At 35.6% G+C, this 15241-nt stretch overlaps 2 protein-coding genes across 17 annotated transcripts in view; both read right to left on the reverse strand.

Moving 5' to 3' along the window:
- The window catches only part of LOC113644629 (cAMP-responsive element modulator-like), a 66413-nt gene that overhangs the window by 38625 nt on the left and 12547 nt on the right, over positions 1 to 15241 (reverse strand). The window contains exons 1-8 of one of the 14 annotated variants that reach the window (XM_027149634.2): positions 9474 to 9771; positions 8899 to 8986; positions 6710 to 6765; positions 6483 to 6625; positions 6167 to 6340; positions 2543 to 2699; positions 1417 to 1480; positions 436 to 1316 (exon numbers count right to left, since the gene is read on the reverse strand). In XM_027149634.2, the coding sequence (XP_027005435.2) occupies positions 1263 to 1316; positions 1417 to 1480; positions 2543 to 2699; positions 6167 to 6340; positions 6483 to 6625; positions 6710 to 6765; positions 8899 to 8967 (717 nt within the window). In that variant the 5' untranslated portion in view covers positions 8968 to 8986; positions 9474 to 9771 and the 3' untranslated portion in view covers positions 436 to 1262. Of the gene's footprint in view, positions 1 to 435; positions 1368 to 1416; positions 1481 to 2542; positions 2700 to 4803; positions 5499 to 5574; positions 6068 to 6166; positions 6341 to 6482; positions 6626 to 6709; positions 6781 to 8898; positions 8987 to 9473; positions 9776 to 15241 lie in introns of those variants that run through there. The other 13 variants (XM_047811603.1, XM_047811604.1, XM_027149632.2 and 10 more) reach the window with 13 other exon arrangements.
- Positions 436 to 15241, reverse strand: part of LOC113644632 (cyclic AMP-dependent transcription factor ATF-1-like) — a 29737-nt gene continuing 14931 nt past the window's right edge. For 2 of the 3 annotated variants that reach the window (XM_047811609.1, XM_047811611.1), the window contains exons 6-7: positions 14962 to 15170; positions 14773 to 14866 (exon numbers count right to left, since the gene is read on the reverse strand). In XM_047811609.1, the coding sequence (XP_047667565.1) occupies positions 15007 to 15170 (164 nt within the window). In that variant the 3' untranslated portion in view covers positions 14773 to 14866; positions 14962 to 15006. Of the gene's footprint in view, positions 718 to 14772; positions 14867 to 14961; positions 15171 to 15241 lie in introns of those variants that run through there. The other variant, XM_027149648.2, reaches the window with a different exon arrangement.

The raw sequence follows: 15241 nt of genomic DNA on the forward strand, positions 1-15241 counted from the left end.
GAAAATGGCGGCTTCACGCACTGGTGTGATCCGATTTTCACGTTGACGTGCACGCTCTCTTTTACGTCTGTGTTCCCAACCCAGCTCAATCTAGCTCATCTAGCTCAAGACAATTTTCAACCCAAACTTGTGTTAAAACAACCCAAAGTCCTACCCAGCGGCCTCAACCCAGCGTTTGTTTGAGTGTGTGTGTGTGTGTGTGTGTGTTTGTGTGTGTGTGTGTGTTTTATATATATATATATATATATATATATATTACAAACACACACAAACAAAATAACAAACGCATGCACCTTTGATGACAATTTCAGACCCCTCCATGATTTCTAAGTGGGAGAACTTGCAAAATGGCAGGGTGTTCAAATACTTATTTTCCTCACTGTATTTATATAAATGTAGGACTAAAATGTGTAAAGATATGCAGAGTATGAAAACCTTTTTCAAAAATATATTTATTCAGGATTAAAATTCACTACATAGAAACAAAATGAATTCAATATTTAGTTCGTTGTAAATGTTCAATTCAAATACATCTATATGTAAATCAAATATACACATACAACAGCTTATATATTCTATATTGTAAGCATTGTTAATTGAAATATTGATAAAACAATAGAAAACAATTTTCTTTATAAAAAACCCAGGATGGTATGGAGTTTTGTGCTGGTATATTTCTTTTGTCCCAAAGATAAAAATAACAACATGCAAAACAACCAAATAAAAAGAAGCAGATGCAAAGCAATGAGGCAGTAACCTTTAAGACCTAACTTGGCTTCTGTTCACAGATTCCCTTCAGATAATTTAGCTCTTCCATGAGCTTCTTGTTCTGCTGCTCCAGTATGGAGGCATGGACCTCTAGGTAGTTTATATACTCTCTTTTTCTACGGCGACACTCTTTAGCTGCATTCCTGAAAAAGAACAAGTGACAAAGGCAAAATACCACACATTCACTGGTTCAGTGCAGCAAATCAGCTCTGTTAGACAATCACATGACACACATACAATCTTCACAGTCATTAAGATATAAAACTACATAAACAATGCATCTGTGGCCTGTTTTCTGCATCTGTGAGCAGTGACTAAACAGAGAAAGTGCTTTTGCTTGGGTGCATTTAGTAATCTGTAAAGAGCGCAATCGTTAAAATGTGTGACCCCCGACAGTTTTTGCTTATTCGGTTTTGCGGCAGTACAAGTCTTTTAAGGCCTTGAGTTCTTCGATGAGTGTCTTGTTTTGATTTTCAAGCACGGCAACGCGGTTTTCAAGACATTTGACATACTCTTTCTTCTTCCGACGGCATTCCCGTGCAGCTTCCCTGGAAGCGATAACAAAGACCCTCCCGTGAGCATGATCACATCCAACTAGACTAGCCAATCAACGAAAAAGAAATAAATTAATTAATGAATTAATTTTACAAATCTTTTTAGCAGTTCAGTCAAGCCATGTTCTGCCCATGCAAGTGGAAGGAAAGGTTTCAATCTGAATGAATGAATGAATGAATGAATGAATGAATGAATGAATGAAAAAAAGAAAAAAGTCCACAGCCTGCATTCAGAACCAACTGATATATAGTATTGTAAACAATAACTTGTTATTCTAACATACATGCACTATATTTTATCAATTTGTTCCAATCATTTAAATACCATGTTAAATATGTGCATGTTCTGGTTTCTAGATTGTATTATTTGAAAATGCAAATGTTTTTCACATTTGACCCATACTAAGCATTTATAAAGCGATTTACTAGGTACCTCAGGTAGTTTTTACACAATTTTTTAAAAAGATTTTTTAAAATTAATAAAACATGTTTGACTGTTTGGAAATCTGCACAAAGTAAAGTGGTCTAAAAACACCAAACACATCTTCATAATTTATAGGACACACTTTTTTTTGTTTCGATGTAACATTCTAAAGAAAGTCATCTCAACCTGACTGATGCCACAGTACATTAATAAAAACTGAAACTTATATCATGAATTCCTTTTTTTTTTTTTTTGCTTTTTAGTGGAAAGAGGAAAATGACCTTACTATAGGTTTACTACATAGGCTACCTTACTGCAGCGAGTTGCAGCAACAGAGTGAATGGAGAACATTCATTTTTAATCAAAGCTGGCAACTTCCGGTGACATGAATGACAGCAGCCATTCCTAGATATCTGTGGGTATGTCCAGCAGCATGACAAAGTCGAGAAAAGTTTAACTTTATGCAAATATGGTTGCAGTGACTGCTAATCACCAGTGTATCTCACCAGTGTATTTACCAATGGTTTCTCTGCTGAATGTTTCACTTTAGCATCAAGAAAACTGATTTGGAATGCTATTTGAAACACCCACTGATTATAATTCTTACTTTATGTGATTAGCATGTGTGTGAAAGTAGAATAAAGCAGCTGAGCTGATGGAAATGAAGTTGGTGAGAGCAGTTATATGCTGAAAAGTTATCAAAATAGTAGCAAAGTGTTTGTGCAGTGAGCTGTCACTTATAGCACAAGTAAAAAAAATAGTGTGTAGTGTACTAAGGATGGAATTGTTGTGTTACCTGTTCTTCATCAGGCGAAGCTCTCTTTTGCGTGAGGCCTCTTCAGCAAGTTGCTGAGAGCTGTGCAGAGGGCTTGGTGAGCTCGCCATCACTACACCCTGTGGCAGGCTGGTGGCGGGAGAACAGATCCGATATGCTGACACGTCTCCAGTAGCAGCTAGAGTAACCCACATACCCACCCACACACAAACAAAACTTTAGTCAAGAGTATTTCCAGTATTTGTCCATATACTTTTCAAATGAATTTATGGCTGAATATATAACCTAATGTGCCAACAAAACAATGAGACAAATTATTTGAGCACTGTATTTTGTAAAGAAAACATTTCTTTTAAAAAGATCTGTTCTTTCTTAAAGAACAGTGACACATTCTTTAATATTGATGGATCAAGACAACTTCTGGAAAAAATAAATGGCTGTTTATTACATAATTTACAGCAGTAATTCCAAGCCATGATCCTACTGGACCCAGTCCTGCATTTTAGTCTGCTTTACCCATTCAGGAAGGCCATGTTAATTAAATGATTAGTTTGATCAGCTGTGTTTGAGCAGGAATAACAACAAAATAAAGAAAGCAAGCGGACTAATAATCAAAAGCAAATATTTTTCAAGTAATAAACAATGTCATGCTAACGAAAAGTTTTTGAATCTGGTTAACACAAGTATTTTGCAAAGATGCCTACATAGTAGACCACTTTACTAAGAGGATTTTGGGCTTGTGTTTAACATTTCATTTAAACTGCTAACATCAAATACATGTTTGCCATGGATGGCTTGGACTATGCCATGCCTGAACACCAGGGGGACTTTCTGGCAGGCTTTGCTTTTCTTGTGCCATGTGTCTTTGTTTATGTTTTGTTATCACATGTTTTCCCCACTATTCCCACCATTGCACACTTGTTCCTCATGTCTTCCCAATTATCTTCCCTATTTAATCCTGTTTCCTTGTCATTGTGTGCCTCCTGTGTCTTTGGTTTGTTCTGTTCTGTTTTATGGTCTTGGTTGTATTGTTTTTTGGGGTTATTCTTTTGTATTTTTGCTTAGATTTTTTCTTCCTCATATTTCCTTATGTTTGTTTGGTCTACTTTATTTTAATAAAACACCTTGTTACCTGCAATTGGGTCAGATTTCATTTAAGATTACTTTTTCCTTTTAAGTAGTTTTCCAGGAAATCAGTGTTGGTTAATAATAATCATCAATTAGTTTGTTGTAAATATGTTTTTGTGTAATAGGTGGCTCTTTCTATAACAAACATTAATATTAACTTTTCTAATGTTATTGTTACTATAGTAACATCTAATACACAGAATTTGTATGACAAATGTTCCAACTAATCTAATGTGATTAAAAATGGTTTGTTTAAAAATGTGATTCTTTAATTTACCCATGTGTTGTTTGAGGTTTAAGTGTTGGGTTTTTTGTTAGGAGACATTTATTTAACATTTATGGAAGGACTCTTGGTTGTAAGCTTGTGCAGTGTCACATTTTCCATTTTCTCAGTAAAATAACAGGCTGTGTGTGTGTGTGTGTGTGTGTGTGTGTGTGTGTGTGTGTGTGTGTGTGTGTGTGTGTGTGTGTGTGTGTGTGTGTGTGCGTGCGTGCGTGCGTGCATGCATGACCGAGAAAGGGTACAGGGGTGGGAAATCATAGTAAAATCCAAAATGAAAAAGGGGAGAACTTGTCTCTTGAATGTCCTGAGAAACATTCTAACAATAAATCTAATAATAAACCCCCAAAAATGTGTGTTATTCTTTAATAAGTTAAACATTGTAATTATTGTCCAGATTGGTTGGGCAATACATAATCTCCATGATTAATTATCCCTGTTATGTTTTAAAACAGAAAAGCCACATAAAATCCTAAATTCTGCTATAAACTCCGGCAGTAAGTGATATAATTACAGGCAAAAGAATATTACATACTCTGCCAAATAAAAATCTAATTTTAATTTTATACCAGAATTGTTCTTGAAGGCAAAACCAATAACCTTAAAACTAACTCCACCTCCTGCTTTAACATGTCGAATGACATGAAAGAAAAGAGACACACACCCAGTACACTGACAACCTGGATTCAGACTTGTTGCCAAGCAGTAGCAAGCCACACTACACTGTTCAGCAGAAAGGCATAAAAAAAGCAAAACTATGATCGACTTCCGAGATCCCATAGACCCCATACTGTCTTTTAGTATCAGATATGCAAACCACAGAAAAAGCACTAGTATTCAGAGTGGAAAACAATATATACAAGGTTTCTTTTACCTTCTCTTGCTTTTTTCTTACAGAGCTATTTCCCTGAGGCTCTTTCCCTTCGCTTTTCTCTACGAACATCTCTATCTCTCATGTCTCTCAGAGGCAGCAATGATTTTCTACCTAACAGATGATTAGTTTTGTAATGTCTTGCTCTTGCAAAAGGAACTGTCGGTAATCACAGCATGACTCTGGACTGACGTCAATGTACATCTTATTTGCTGTTCAGCATTTACATTTCCCTGCTGGCGTCCAGTTCCAGGAAGCATGATGACGTCAGTGAGTGGGTTGAGCATTGCAGGGAGGAGGGGTGAGAGACACAGAGAGAGAATGTGTGTGTGTGTGGGGGGGGGGGGGTAATTGTGTGCAGGAGCGAATAGCAAGAGTGTTTTAAAAAGTATACACAAGAAATCGCTTGCTGTTATTTAACTGATGTAGAGATTCAGAGATTTAGAACATAGACTCTTTCTTTCAATACTGATATATAATAAGAATATACCAATTTAGAACATGTAATGTATTAAAACAAGCTTCAAATGGTTCACTTTTTCACAGTTCTCATGGCATGTTTAAATTCTTGCGGAATTATTAGTTATCTTTAGAGTACCCTCATTCTATCTACATTTCAAAGAAGCTTATTCAGCTGAAAACTAAAACATTATGTTTGTCTGTTTGTTGTTACATCATGTACACCATCTACACCATGTTACATTGTTGTGTACTATGTATAATATTTATGCACCCTATTATCATTTAGAATATTAAAAATGAATAAAAACATACCTGATTCAGTTTCCTCTCTAATTATAGCCATGTGTTTCTTTGTCTGCCTTCATCACGCACTGACTAGCTATGTGTGCAATTACAATTAAAGCTATTGACATCATTATGACATCACCAACCTCCTGATGTCAGTAGCTCAGTGGCTGTCTGAGCAATCCCCGCCTCCCCACAGCTCTTCCTGCTTCCTCAAACCAAAAGCATTTATTGTTGTTATTCTTAGCTTCAAAGCCATATTGTAACACACTTCATCAAGGGTTTCTTGTCAAATACTTTGGGTTTCTTGTCAAATACTTACACATTCTTTAAAAAGTTTGTAGAGAATTTTACAGCAGATAATGTTTACTCTTTTTTAGGAGATAGTGAGTGTGTACAATGGAAATTTTTGACACCAAAGCCCTTCTGTAAATGCTTTTCTTTTAAGATATCCTCATTTCTTCGTTCCCTCATTTTAATATCTCTTTAAATACAACTAGCCTTGACCATTTATATTAGGTTACTTGATTGATTTTACATATTGCAAAATAATATGATCCATAACACTGTGACATCCATAATTACTCTTACTGATGTAGTGAATAAAGCATAACTGTACCTTTGACTACCATTTTACTGCCAGATGCATAATGTCGAGTCCCATGAACAACAGGCACATGGAAATTAAGAAAGGATGGGCCAGGCTGTGCAGCACGTGAAGTGGGTATTTTGAAACTTGGATCATTCTGCTTGCTGCTGCTAATCTGTGTACCACCATTGGGCATGAAGGCATCTAGAGGCAAAGATATACATTTTTAAATCTTTACCATCACATACTTTTTTAAGAGAGAAATAAACAATTGAGAATTATCTTTATAATTGATCTAGCTGCAGCTTAAATAATATTAAACATTTTATTTTTCAAAAATTCTTACACATGTGGCTTCTGTTGGTGATGAAGAAGTTTGGTGCTTGTACACTAGGTGGAGCAGCTTGTTCAGTTGACAACATTTCTGCAGGCGCCAGGGACATAGGTGACTGGGAACTACGACTTTTGGAAAACATATTTAGATTTTTCCTTGAACACAAAAAACATTTGGCTAACATTTTTCTGACAGTATAACATAATTATAAGCATAATACAAAGCAAACTGTTTGTTACCTGTAGGAGCTACCTCTAACCGAGAAATCCCCACTGCTGTCCAATTCCGATGCTCGCTAAAGAGACAATGCCTTTTGAAATCCAGTGTTGTAGTGGAATCACAATATACACAACATATTACCTGCTGATGTATCTACAAAATTTCCATCATATGAATAAACAGATAATGTTCAACTCTAAGAACTGGTTGTAGAAATTGTTTCCTATGCAATTTTTTGTTTCATTTGTCTGTTTTTACTCATTTATTTATGAAGTACATTTACATATTTATTTAAAATTGCAAATACATTGTTGGACAATACAAAATATGTCAAAAAAACATTCCAGAGAATGGCAGTTCTGTTAAATAAATAGAAACATAAATTTGAAATCCAGTGTTATAGTGGAATCACAATATACACAACATATTACCTGCTGATGTATCTACAAAATTTCCATCATATGAATACACAGAAATGTTTATCCCTAAGAACTGACTGGTTCCAGAAATTGATTCCGACACAATTGTTTGATCATTTTTGTTTCAATCTGTTCCATTTCATTTCTGTTTTTACTCATTTATTTATAAAGTGCATTTACATATTTATTTAATTCTTTATATTTATTCATTTAATATTTAATATGTAAATCCACCTTACATATTAAAGTGCAAATAAATTGTTGGACAATACAAAATATGTCAAAAAACATTCCAGAGAATGGCAGTTCTGTTAATTAAATATAAACATATGTTCAGTCAGAAAGTATTTTAACATCATTGATAATCCTGTTACAGTTCAGGGCCTTTAAATGAAAAGAAAAATCATTTTGTGAATGTAAAAATCTTTACAAATAATGAACATGCAAGTAATACATTAATAAAGACTTCCAGCAGAAAACCTCATTTTACTTTATAGCACACAGTAGGCTGTTCTTCTCAACTTAATAAACATTGCTGTGTGACAATTAATGTCTCTCTTATGCCAGTACTATCAATAAAGGCAAATAGTCAGGTTGAGTCTATGATCGTGGTTTTGACACAGGGCTTATAATGAGTTGGCATTGTGCAAGTCTAGTTTAACTTCAAGTATATGATCAAAACTGCTTCACCCCTGAATGCATAAATGGCAACATTGGGCAAAAAGTACTCCTTACTTTTATTAATACGTTTTTTTGTTTTGTTTTTTGTTTGTTTGTTTGTTTGTTTTTGGCAAAATCAATTTCCTATAGACGCAGTTACATATGGCCAAATGTCTGTGGATGCCTTCACACCCATATGTGCTTTTGGACATCCCATTCCAGATTTACTCCCCTTTGCTGCTATAATTAATTGAAAAGTGGCTGTGGGCATTTGCTCATTCAGCCACATAATTGAGATTTTTGTTGTTATTTGATGAGGTCTGCTGTACAGTCAGTGTTCCAATTCACCCAAGGTGTTTAGTGGGGTTGATGTCAGGTCTCTGGGCACATCACTCAAGTTCTACAGTCTTGGTTGTGCACAGGACACAGGTTTAGTGGAAGTAAATTGTGTAAACAACTGTGTGCTTCCAACTTTGTGGCAAAGAACTTGAGAAAGTCCATCACAACAATACTGTTATAGTTCTTGCAAACTTCATTTCTGATCACTGCTTCTAAGATTCTGCCAACATAAAACTATAGAATCTAATATGTTAAAATGGCATAAGTAGTTAACAAAAATATGAAAACAGGCTACCTTGGCAACTGTCTGTGAGAGAGGTTATTAATAGTAATAGTAATAATAATACACTGTCAGTACATTAAAACCTGTCAGTTTCACAGTGTATTCAGAATTAGTATTAGAAACAGAATCAGACAGAGCTGTATTGAACTATATAGAACTGTATTTTTCACATGCGAGGAATTTGTTTTAGTGACAGAAGCTCCACAGTGAACAGAATGACATATACAATATATACAATTTGTATGTACAAATGTACAAGTGTGAACAGTGCAATAAATATAAATAGTATGTGTATAAGTATGTATATGTATGTATATATATATATACGTATATATATATATATACACGTATATATATATATATATATATATATATATATATATATATATATGATAAATTTATGTGTAGCACTTCAAATATATATTTAGTTTCTATATTATTTTATATAGTATATTTTCTATATTATATCGTTTCTATATTGTATATTGTCATGTCTGGGTTAAAATACCTGATGAAGAGCAATGTCTTGATTGATAGTCGACGGAATTCCGATTGTGGCTTGTTGAATAAAATTCATTGTGGTATTTTCTTCTTTACTATAAAAAAATAGGAAAACAAAGAAAAAATACATACAGAATGTTCAAGTTTGTGTATACAAATATAATGTAAGCAAATTAGTGTGTGTGTGTGTGTGTGTGTGTGTGTGTGTGTGTGTGTGTGTGTGTGTGTGTGTGTGTGTGTGTGTGTGTGTGTGTTCATGTGAAATAATTAGGTAAGACCTGGGACTTTCATTCACTCTCCAGTTCAACATTGAAGTCAAAACAATACTAATATACAGTAACTAAGTCTGTAGTATATAATATATAGTTATTACCAATTACCAATTATCAGTTTGTTCACACATTAAGATTCATTAAACTTCATGTCAATTAATTAACGTGGTCATTAAACATTAAACCTCAAAACGCTTTAAAATCTAAACATCGGACAAAAAGGAATACGATATATCTATACATATAGTATATATATTAATCGTATTATTAAAAAATTATCTTAAGTCCGGAAAAGTTAAATACACCTTACCACAGGCCTGATACCGTAAAGTCGTGATGGCTGTTCGAATTGAATTCGAGTTGTTCGAACTGGGTCTTTTTATTGTAATTACTACAAGAGAGGAATCATTACGCCTTACGTAACGGCTGTCCGTTAAAGGGCACGCGCTCTTTTAGTATTTACAATATTCAGTAATGGAATAGTTTTGGAAAGTGGTTGTTTAATTGATGTTTATAAGGCAATGGGCCACAAGGGGCGCTTGCTACTGTGAAAAAAAGTTCAGTCTTCCTAAAATAATAACATTTAAAGTAAACAGTTCTTTCAATGCACTTAAAAAAAATGCGTATCAAAAAAAAATTACTCAGTGTCTTCCTATTGTGTGATCAAGGCATTCCTATTTCAGAATTAGACTCAGAATCAGAAAGAGATTTATGGTGTTTTCACATGCGAGGAATTTGTTTTAGTGACAGAAACTCCACAGTGTAACAGAATGATACAGTATATACAATTTGTATGTACAAATGTACAAGTGTGAAATGTGCTAAATAGTAAGCTTTTTCGAACCTGCAATAGAACTCGTTCAGGTCGTCTGCCAGTTGATTCACCACAATGGATGGTGTCGTGTAGTTGGTGATGGCTTTCAGACCTCTCCACACTCTGAAGCTGAGTCATTAGAGGAAAACTGAATATGTAGCTTCTCGGAATAATTCCTCTTTGCCACTGTGATCTCCTTTTTCAGTGTGTATTTGGCCTGTTTGTACAGGACTCTCCCCATTTCTGTGAGCGTCCACATTGGCCTGATGGAGCTGGCTGAGTTTTGCAGTGAACAGTGGTGTCAAAAGTATTCACATTCATTACTCAAATAGAAGTATAGATACTAGGGTTTAAAAAGACTTTGAAGTATCAACTCAAGATTTTTACTCAAGTAAAAGTGTAAAAATACTGGTTTCAAAAATACATTAAAAGTATAAAAGTATAAGTAATGCAAGGAAAAAATGCCATTAAGGACAAAAGCTTAGGCTGTGCCACAGAGGCCTATTGTGCACTACCCCACCTCCTCAAAAAACATATTTCTAAAGTCCATAATGACTATAATGTTATATTAAAATGATAATGTTGAAAAATGTGGGATGCACTAGTCTACCTGTTTCAGCCACATACTGTGTATGCCCATTAAAAAAGAACGCATTTTAGTACAATGCAAATACATTAAAGAACCATATATGTGTACTACTGAGCTGTGTTTCATGGAGCTGAAGATATGACTGGTTGGCTATAAGTATGGTAATGGTGAAAAAAGTCAAACTTCAGAGGCATGTCATCAATAACCTTTATTGAAACAAACACATTGGACAAACACCAACAGGGTAATCAACATCAGTTAGGCACAGAACGTGACAATAGGCTTTGTTCAGCTGCAAAATCAGCTGGTTCTCAAAGTTCTTTGAGCCAGTGCATGCTCTTCTTGGCCTGAAGATCAGCCCTGCAACACTAAACAGTCTTTCACAGGCTGCTGAGGCAGGGAGTGCCGTATTAAACTTAAGTGATAGCTGGCATACAGCCAGAGCCGATCCTGACCTCCCTGGGGCCCTAAGCAAAATTCTGCTAAGGGGCCCTCCTACCTGACCCGTGAGCCATGTAAACCATTTGCCACACATACACACTTGACAGCATGTCCTCTACTAACAAATTTCAGCATAGCACCCGTAAGTTATAGAAAACTATTAGTTATATTCAGTTAGTTATAGATTACTATTATTCATTTTATAAGCTACATTAGGCCCCACTTAAACTGCCTCCCTCAGATTCCTTTTTATCCATTTTCAAATATAAAATACTATTTATAATATGACTTGGCTCTTGCAATATTCAACTAGTGAATATGCAATAGCAGATATCAGCAATTATTTTTTACTAGTGTAAAATGTAATTCCTGATATCAAAAATATGTTTACTACTAGAAATCACGCTCTTAATATTTACATTTTATTTACATTTTAAGTATTGAAAACTAGGGGGGCACGGTGGCTTAGTGGTTAGCACGTTCGCCTCACACCTCCAGGGTCGGGGTTTGATTCCCGCCTTGTGTGTGCTCGGGGTTTGTATGTTCTCCCCGTGCCCCGAGGGTTTCCTCCAGGTACTCCGGTTTCCTCCCCCGGTCCAAAGACAAGCATGGTAGGTTGACTGGCATCTCTGGAAAATTGTCCATAGTGTGTGAGTGTGTGTGCCCTGCGATGGGTTGGCACTCCGTCCAGGGTGTATCCTGCCTTGATGCGTGAGTGTGTGTGCCCTGCTATGGGTTGGCACTTCGTCCAGGGTGTATCCTGCCTTGATGCCCGATGATGCCTGAGATAGGCACAGGCTCCCTGTGACCCTAGAAGTTCGGATAAGCGGTAGAAAATGAGTGAGTGAGTGAGAGTATTGAAAACTGAATTCTTGATATCAAAAATCCATATCATGTGAATGTATCCCTGATGGTCATTGTTTACTGAGGGATGTGCATTCATATTGACCTGGCATTATGCCCATTCCAATGTAAATCCATTGGTTTCCATGTTGCATTAACGTTGTTGTAACCTTGAGAGACTATAAACATTGTCATTTAGGAGTGTTATAACGCTACTTTTTGTACTGGTCCCCACTCTTTTTTTTTTTCAATTTTCATGGCCAGATGGATAACTCTGCTTCATATTGTCATCTACACAGCAGGGGAGATTCTAGGGTCAGAGCTTTAGGGGTGCTGAGCTCCTTTTCAGGGTTGCTAAAGCTAAGGATATGATCAAAAGGCACACCGAGGCCTGTCATTTTAAATGTCTTTATTATTATTATTATTATTATTATTATTATTATTATTATTATTATTATTATTGGGCTTTTAACTTTTTAGTAAATTACAAATTCCTTTCACAAGATCATTACGGACTGTCCCTATAGTCTCTCACCTGATTTTTTCTTTTTTCTTTTAAAGAACTGTTGTATGTCCATTGCTCACACACACACACACACACACACACACACACACACACACACACACACACACACACACACACACACACACAGAGAGAGAGAGAGAGAGAGAGAGAGAGAGAGAGAGAGAGAGAGAGAGAGAGAGAGAGAGAGAGAGAGAGAGAGAGAGTAATGCTAGGAGTTCAGGAGTTAAGCCTGGTTCAGGTTAAATCCTCTGAGTGTGAAGAATGAAGAATTAATAATTCCGCAGCATAAAAATGGCTGCCCACTGCTCCGGGTGTGTGTTCACGGTGTGTGTATGTTCACTGCTGTGTGTATGCGCACTTTGGATGGGTTAAATGCAGAGAACGATTTCTGAGTATGGGTCACCATACTTAGCTGTATGTCACTTCACAATATACAGCTCATCAGAGCCTGGGACTCAACCACAGCAACACTCAAAGTAAGACGGGACTCCAAAACAAACTCCAACAAAGGAACACTGTTTTATGCCCCAGTCCATTTGGCAGGCTCTAGATCTACTTCAACCCTATTCAGAATAAAGTTGTTACTGAAGATTAATAACTTATTTATTTTTAAAACTTCCATTAAATTTCCATTTAATTTCTAAGAGCTATATACAGTCACTGAAGTAGTATTTAATGACTTGTTTTATGGTTACAAATGCTTATTGGTAAATGGTTAGCATAATGCATAGTGCATTGTTGTTGATATTTTTCAAATAACATGTATTGCAAAGTTATAGAACTAAACCATTATTCAAAAAAACTAATTAAACACTCAGCATTGTGTGTTTTTCTACTTTCTCTTTGAAAGACACATGCAGTCTGAGATCAGGGATATACTGCTGTCAGCCCATAAAAGATCGGAGATTTAGGATTTAGAAAAATAAGTTTAAATCTGGGTGTTATGGCAACATTATAAATATGGTATGCAGTAGTTTTTGCCTTAAATGGTTATTTTTATAAACAAGATTTTAATATACAAGATTTTATGCCATCCCAAGCTACTGTTGATTGACATCTATCCAGGTCTGCTTCCTGGCTAATACATGTTGGGGTGTAGGTGCTCAATCTGCTCAGGGATTTATGCTGAATAACAGAATATAATACTGGGCAACAGTGGTTTAGCAAAGTTTTGCTAGTACACATGACATCAGCCAACATGCTTTATGTTCCTGCTGCTGAGCTTTTGCTGCATTTTTTTTTCAGACTGCTGTCACTTTAAACAAGCAAGACTAAAGACAATGTTCATTATTGTATTTATTTTTGGTCTTTCTTGAAAGTACAAAACAAAAACACAGACATTACAAAACATTCTTTAACCAAGGCGACATAGGCAAAATGAAGAAGTAAAAAGACCGTGAAATTCAGTCAGTAATGGTGCAAACTTGAGGCAACAAGCAATTTAAGTGTTTTGGGGTTTCGTAACCAAATGACTCCAATACCTTACTCTGTCCTCAGTAGTGTTAACAAATATGCCTGGGTTATAAATCGACCAAATAAAAATGTGTTAGATAAAAGCAATGATTCCACTATCACCCTTTCTGTCAAATCCTTATCAAATAACCCTAAAAGCAAAGAAATAAAAAGGCATGCTATCAGCACCAATACTGTGTGTTGTATGTTTGGCAGCTCAGCCGGCCTATCTGTTTCCACACAGGCAAAGATGTGCAATAAATTTTAAAATAAAATTATAATATATATATATATATATATATATATATATATATATATATATATATATATATATATATATATATATATATATATATATAGAAAATACCTAACCCAACATTCACATACAAAGTGGCATTAGAGCAAAGTGTGTTAACCAAATACGGACATCTCAGTTACATTTAAAAAAATTAAAACCAATGATTAAACCAAAGGAATGTAAGAATTTTACAACATTGTTTCTTTTAAAAAATGGAAAACATAATTTATATTTTCTATGTAATAACAATAAAGACACTGCATTAGAGATGTGAAGTTGCTGCATTGACCCTAACCCTTTGGATGTTGCTTTTTATAACCCTTTGATGATTTTGCATCAATCATGGCAGGGAGCTTCAGCTAGCATTATTATTTTTAATACTTACATGCACTCACTTCAATATGGATTCCAAATACAGACTAATTCCATTACCCTTCTCTTTTTTTAACCACTTCAAGAGTTAAATGCTATAAAAACTGCAAGACAGTCCACAAAACACAAGTCTGCATGAAGAGCTAGTCTTCTGATGTGAGATATGCCAGAGAACATGAGTAATGCTAACAAATGTGATTGGAAACGGAAAGGTTCTCATTCCCGCTCCAAAATTTTTCTTTCTTCGTCCAACGGGGTTCAGATTCACATTATGCTTAGAAGGAAGAACGACTGGCTGGGAACGACTCAGCCCCAACTTTAGCTGTAAAATACTGGACTGTGCAAATGCATATCTATTGTCTTCTAACCTGTGGAGGAGAAGGAGATTGTTAGAAAATAAAATGTTTCATATTTTACATTCATATGTATGAAAGGAAGAATTAGGATGTGGGATTGTACTCACAGTGCTATCTGTTCACCAATGAGGGGGCACAGGTGTGCCAGGGGGTCAATATGCACATCTACATGTATTCACTGAAGGATAACCTGTGTGAACTGTGTGTCCGAAGCCTTTCACCAGAGCATATGGATTCTGCTGAGGATAAGAGCTCCTTATGGGGTAAACAGCAGCAGGGTATGGGTTAGGAGAAGAGGAGTATGGGGGCACAGCACCTGTTGTTGGCGAGCAGGACATTTTAGACATTAAAACCTAGAAGGTGGTAAGAATTTACTGAAGAAAAAAA

This window comes from Tachysurus fulvidraco, chromosome 3 (assembly GCF_022655615.1).
Source record: "Tachysurus fulvidraco isolate hzauxx_2018 chromosome 3, HZAU_PFXX_2.0, whole genome shotgun sequence".
In the NCBI taxonomy this organism is placed as follows: domain Eukaryota; kingdom Metazoa; phylum Chordata; class Actinopteri; order Siluriformes; family Bagridae; genus Tachysurus; species Tachysurus fulvidraco.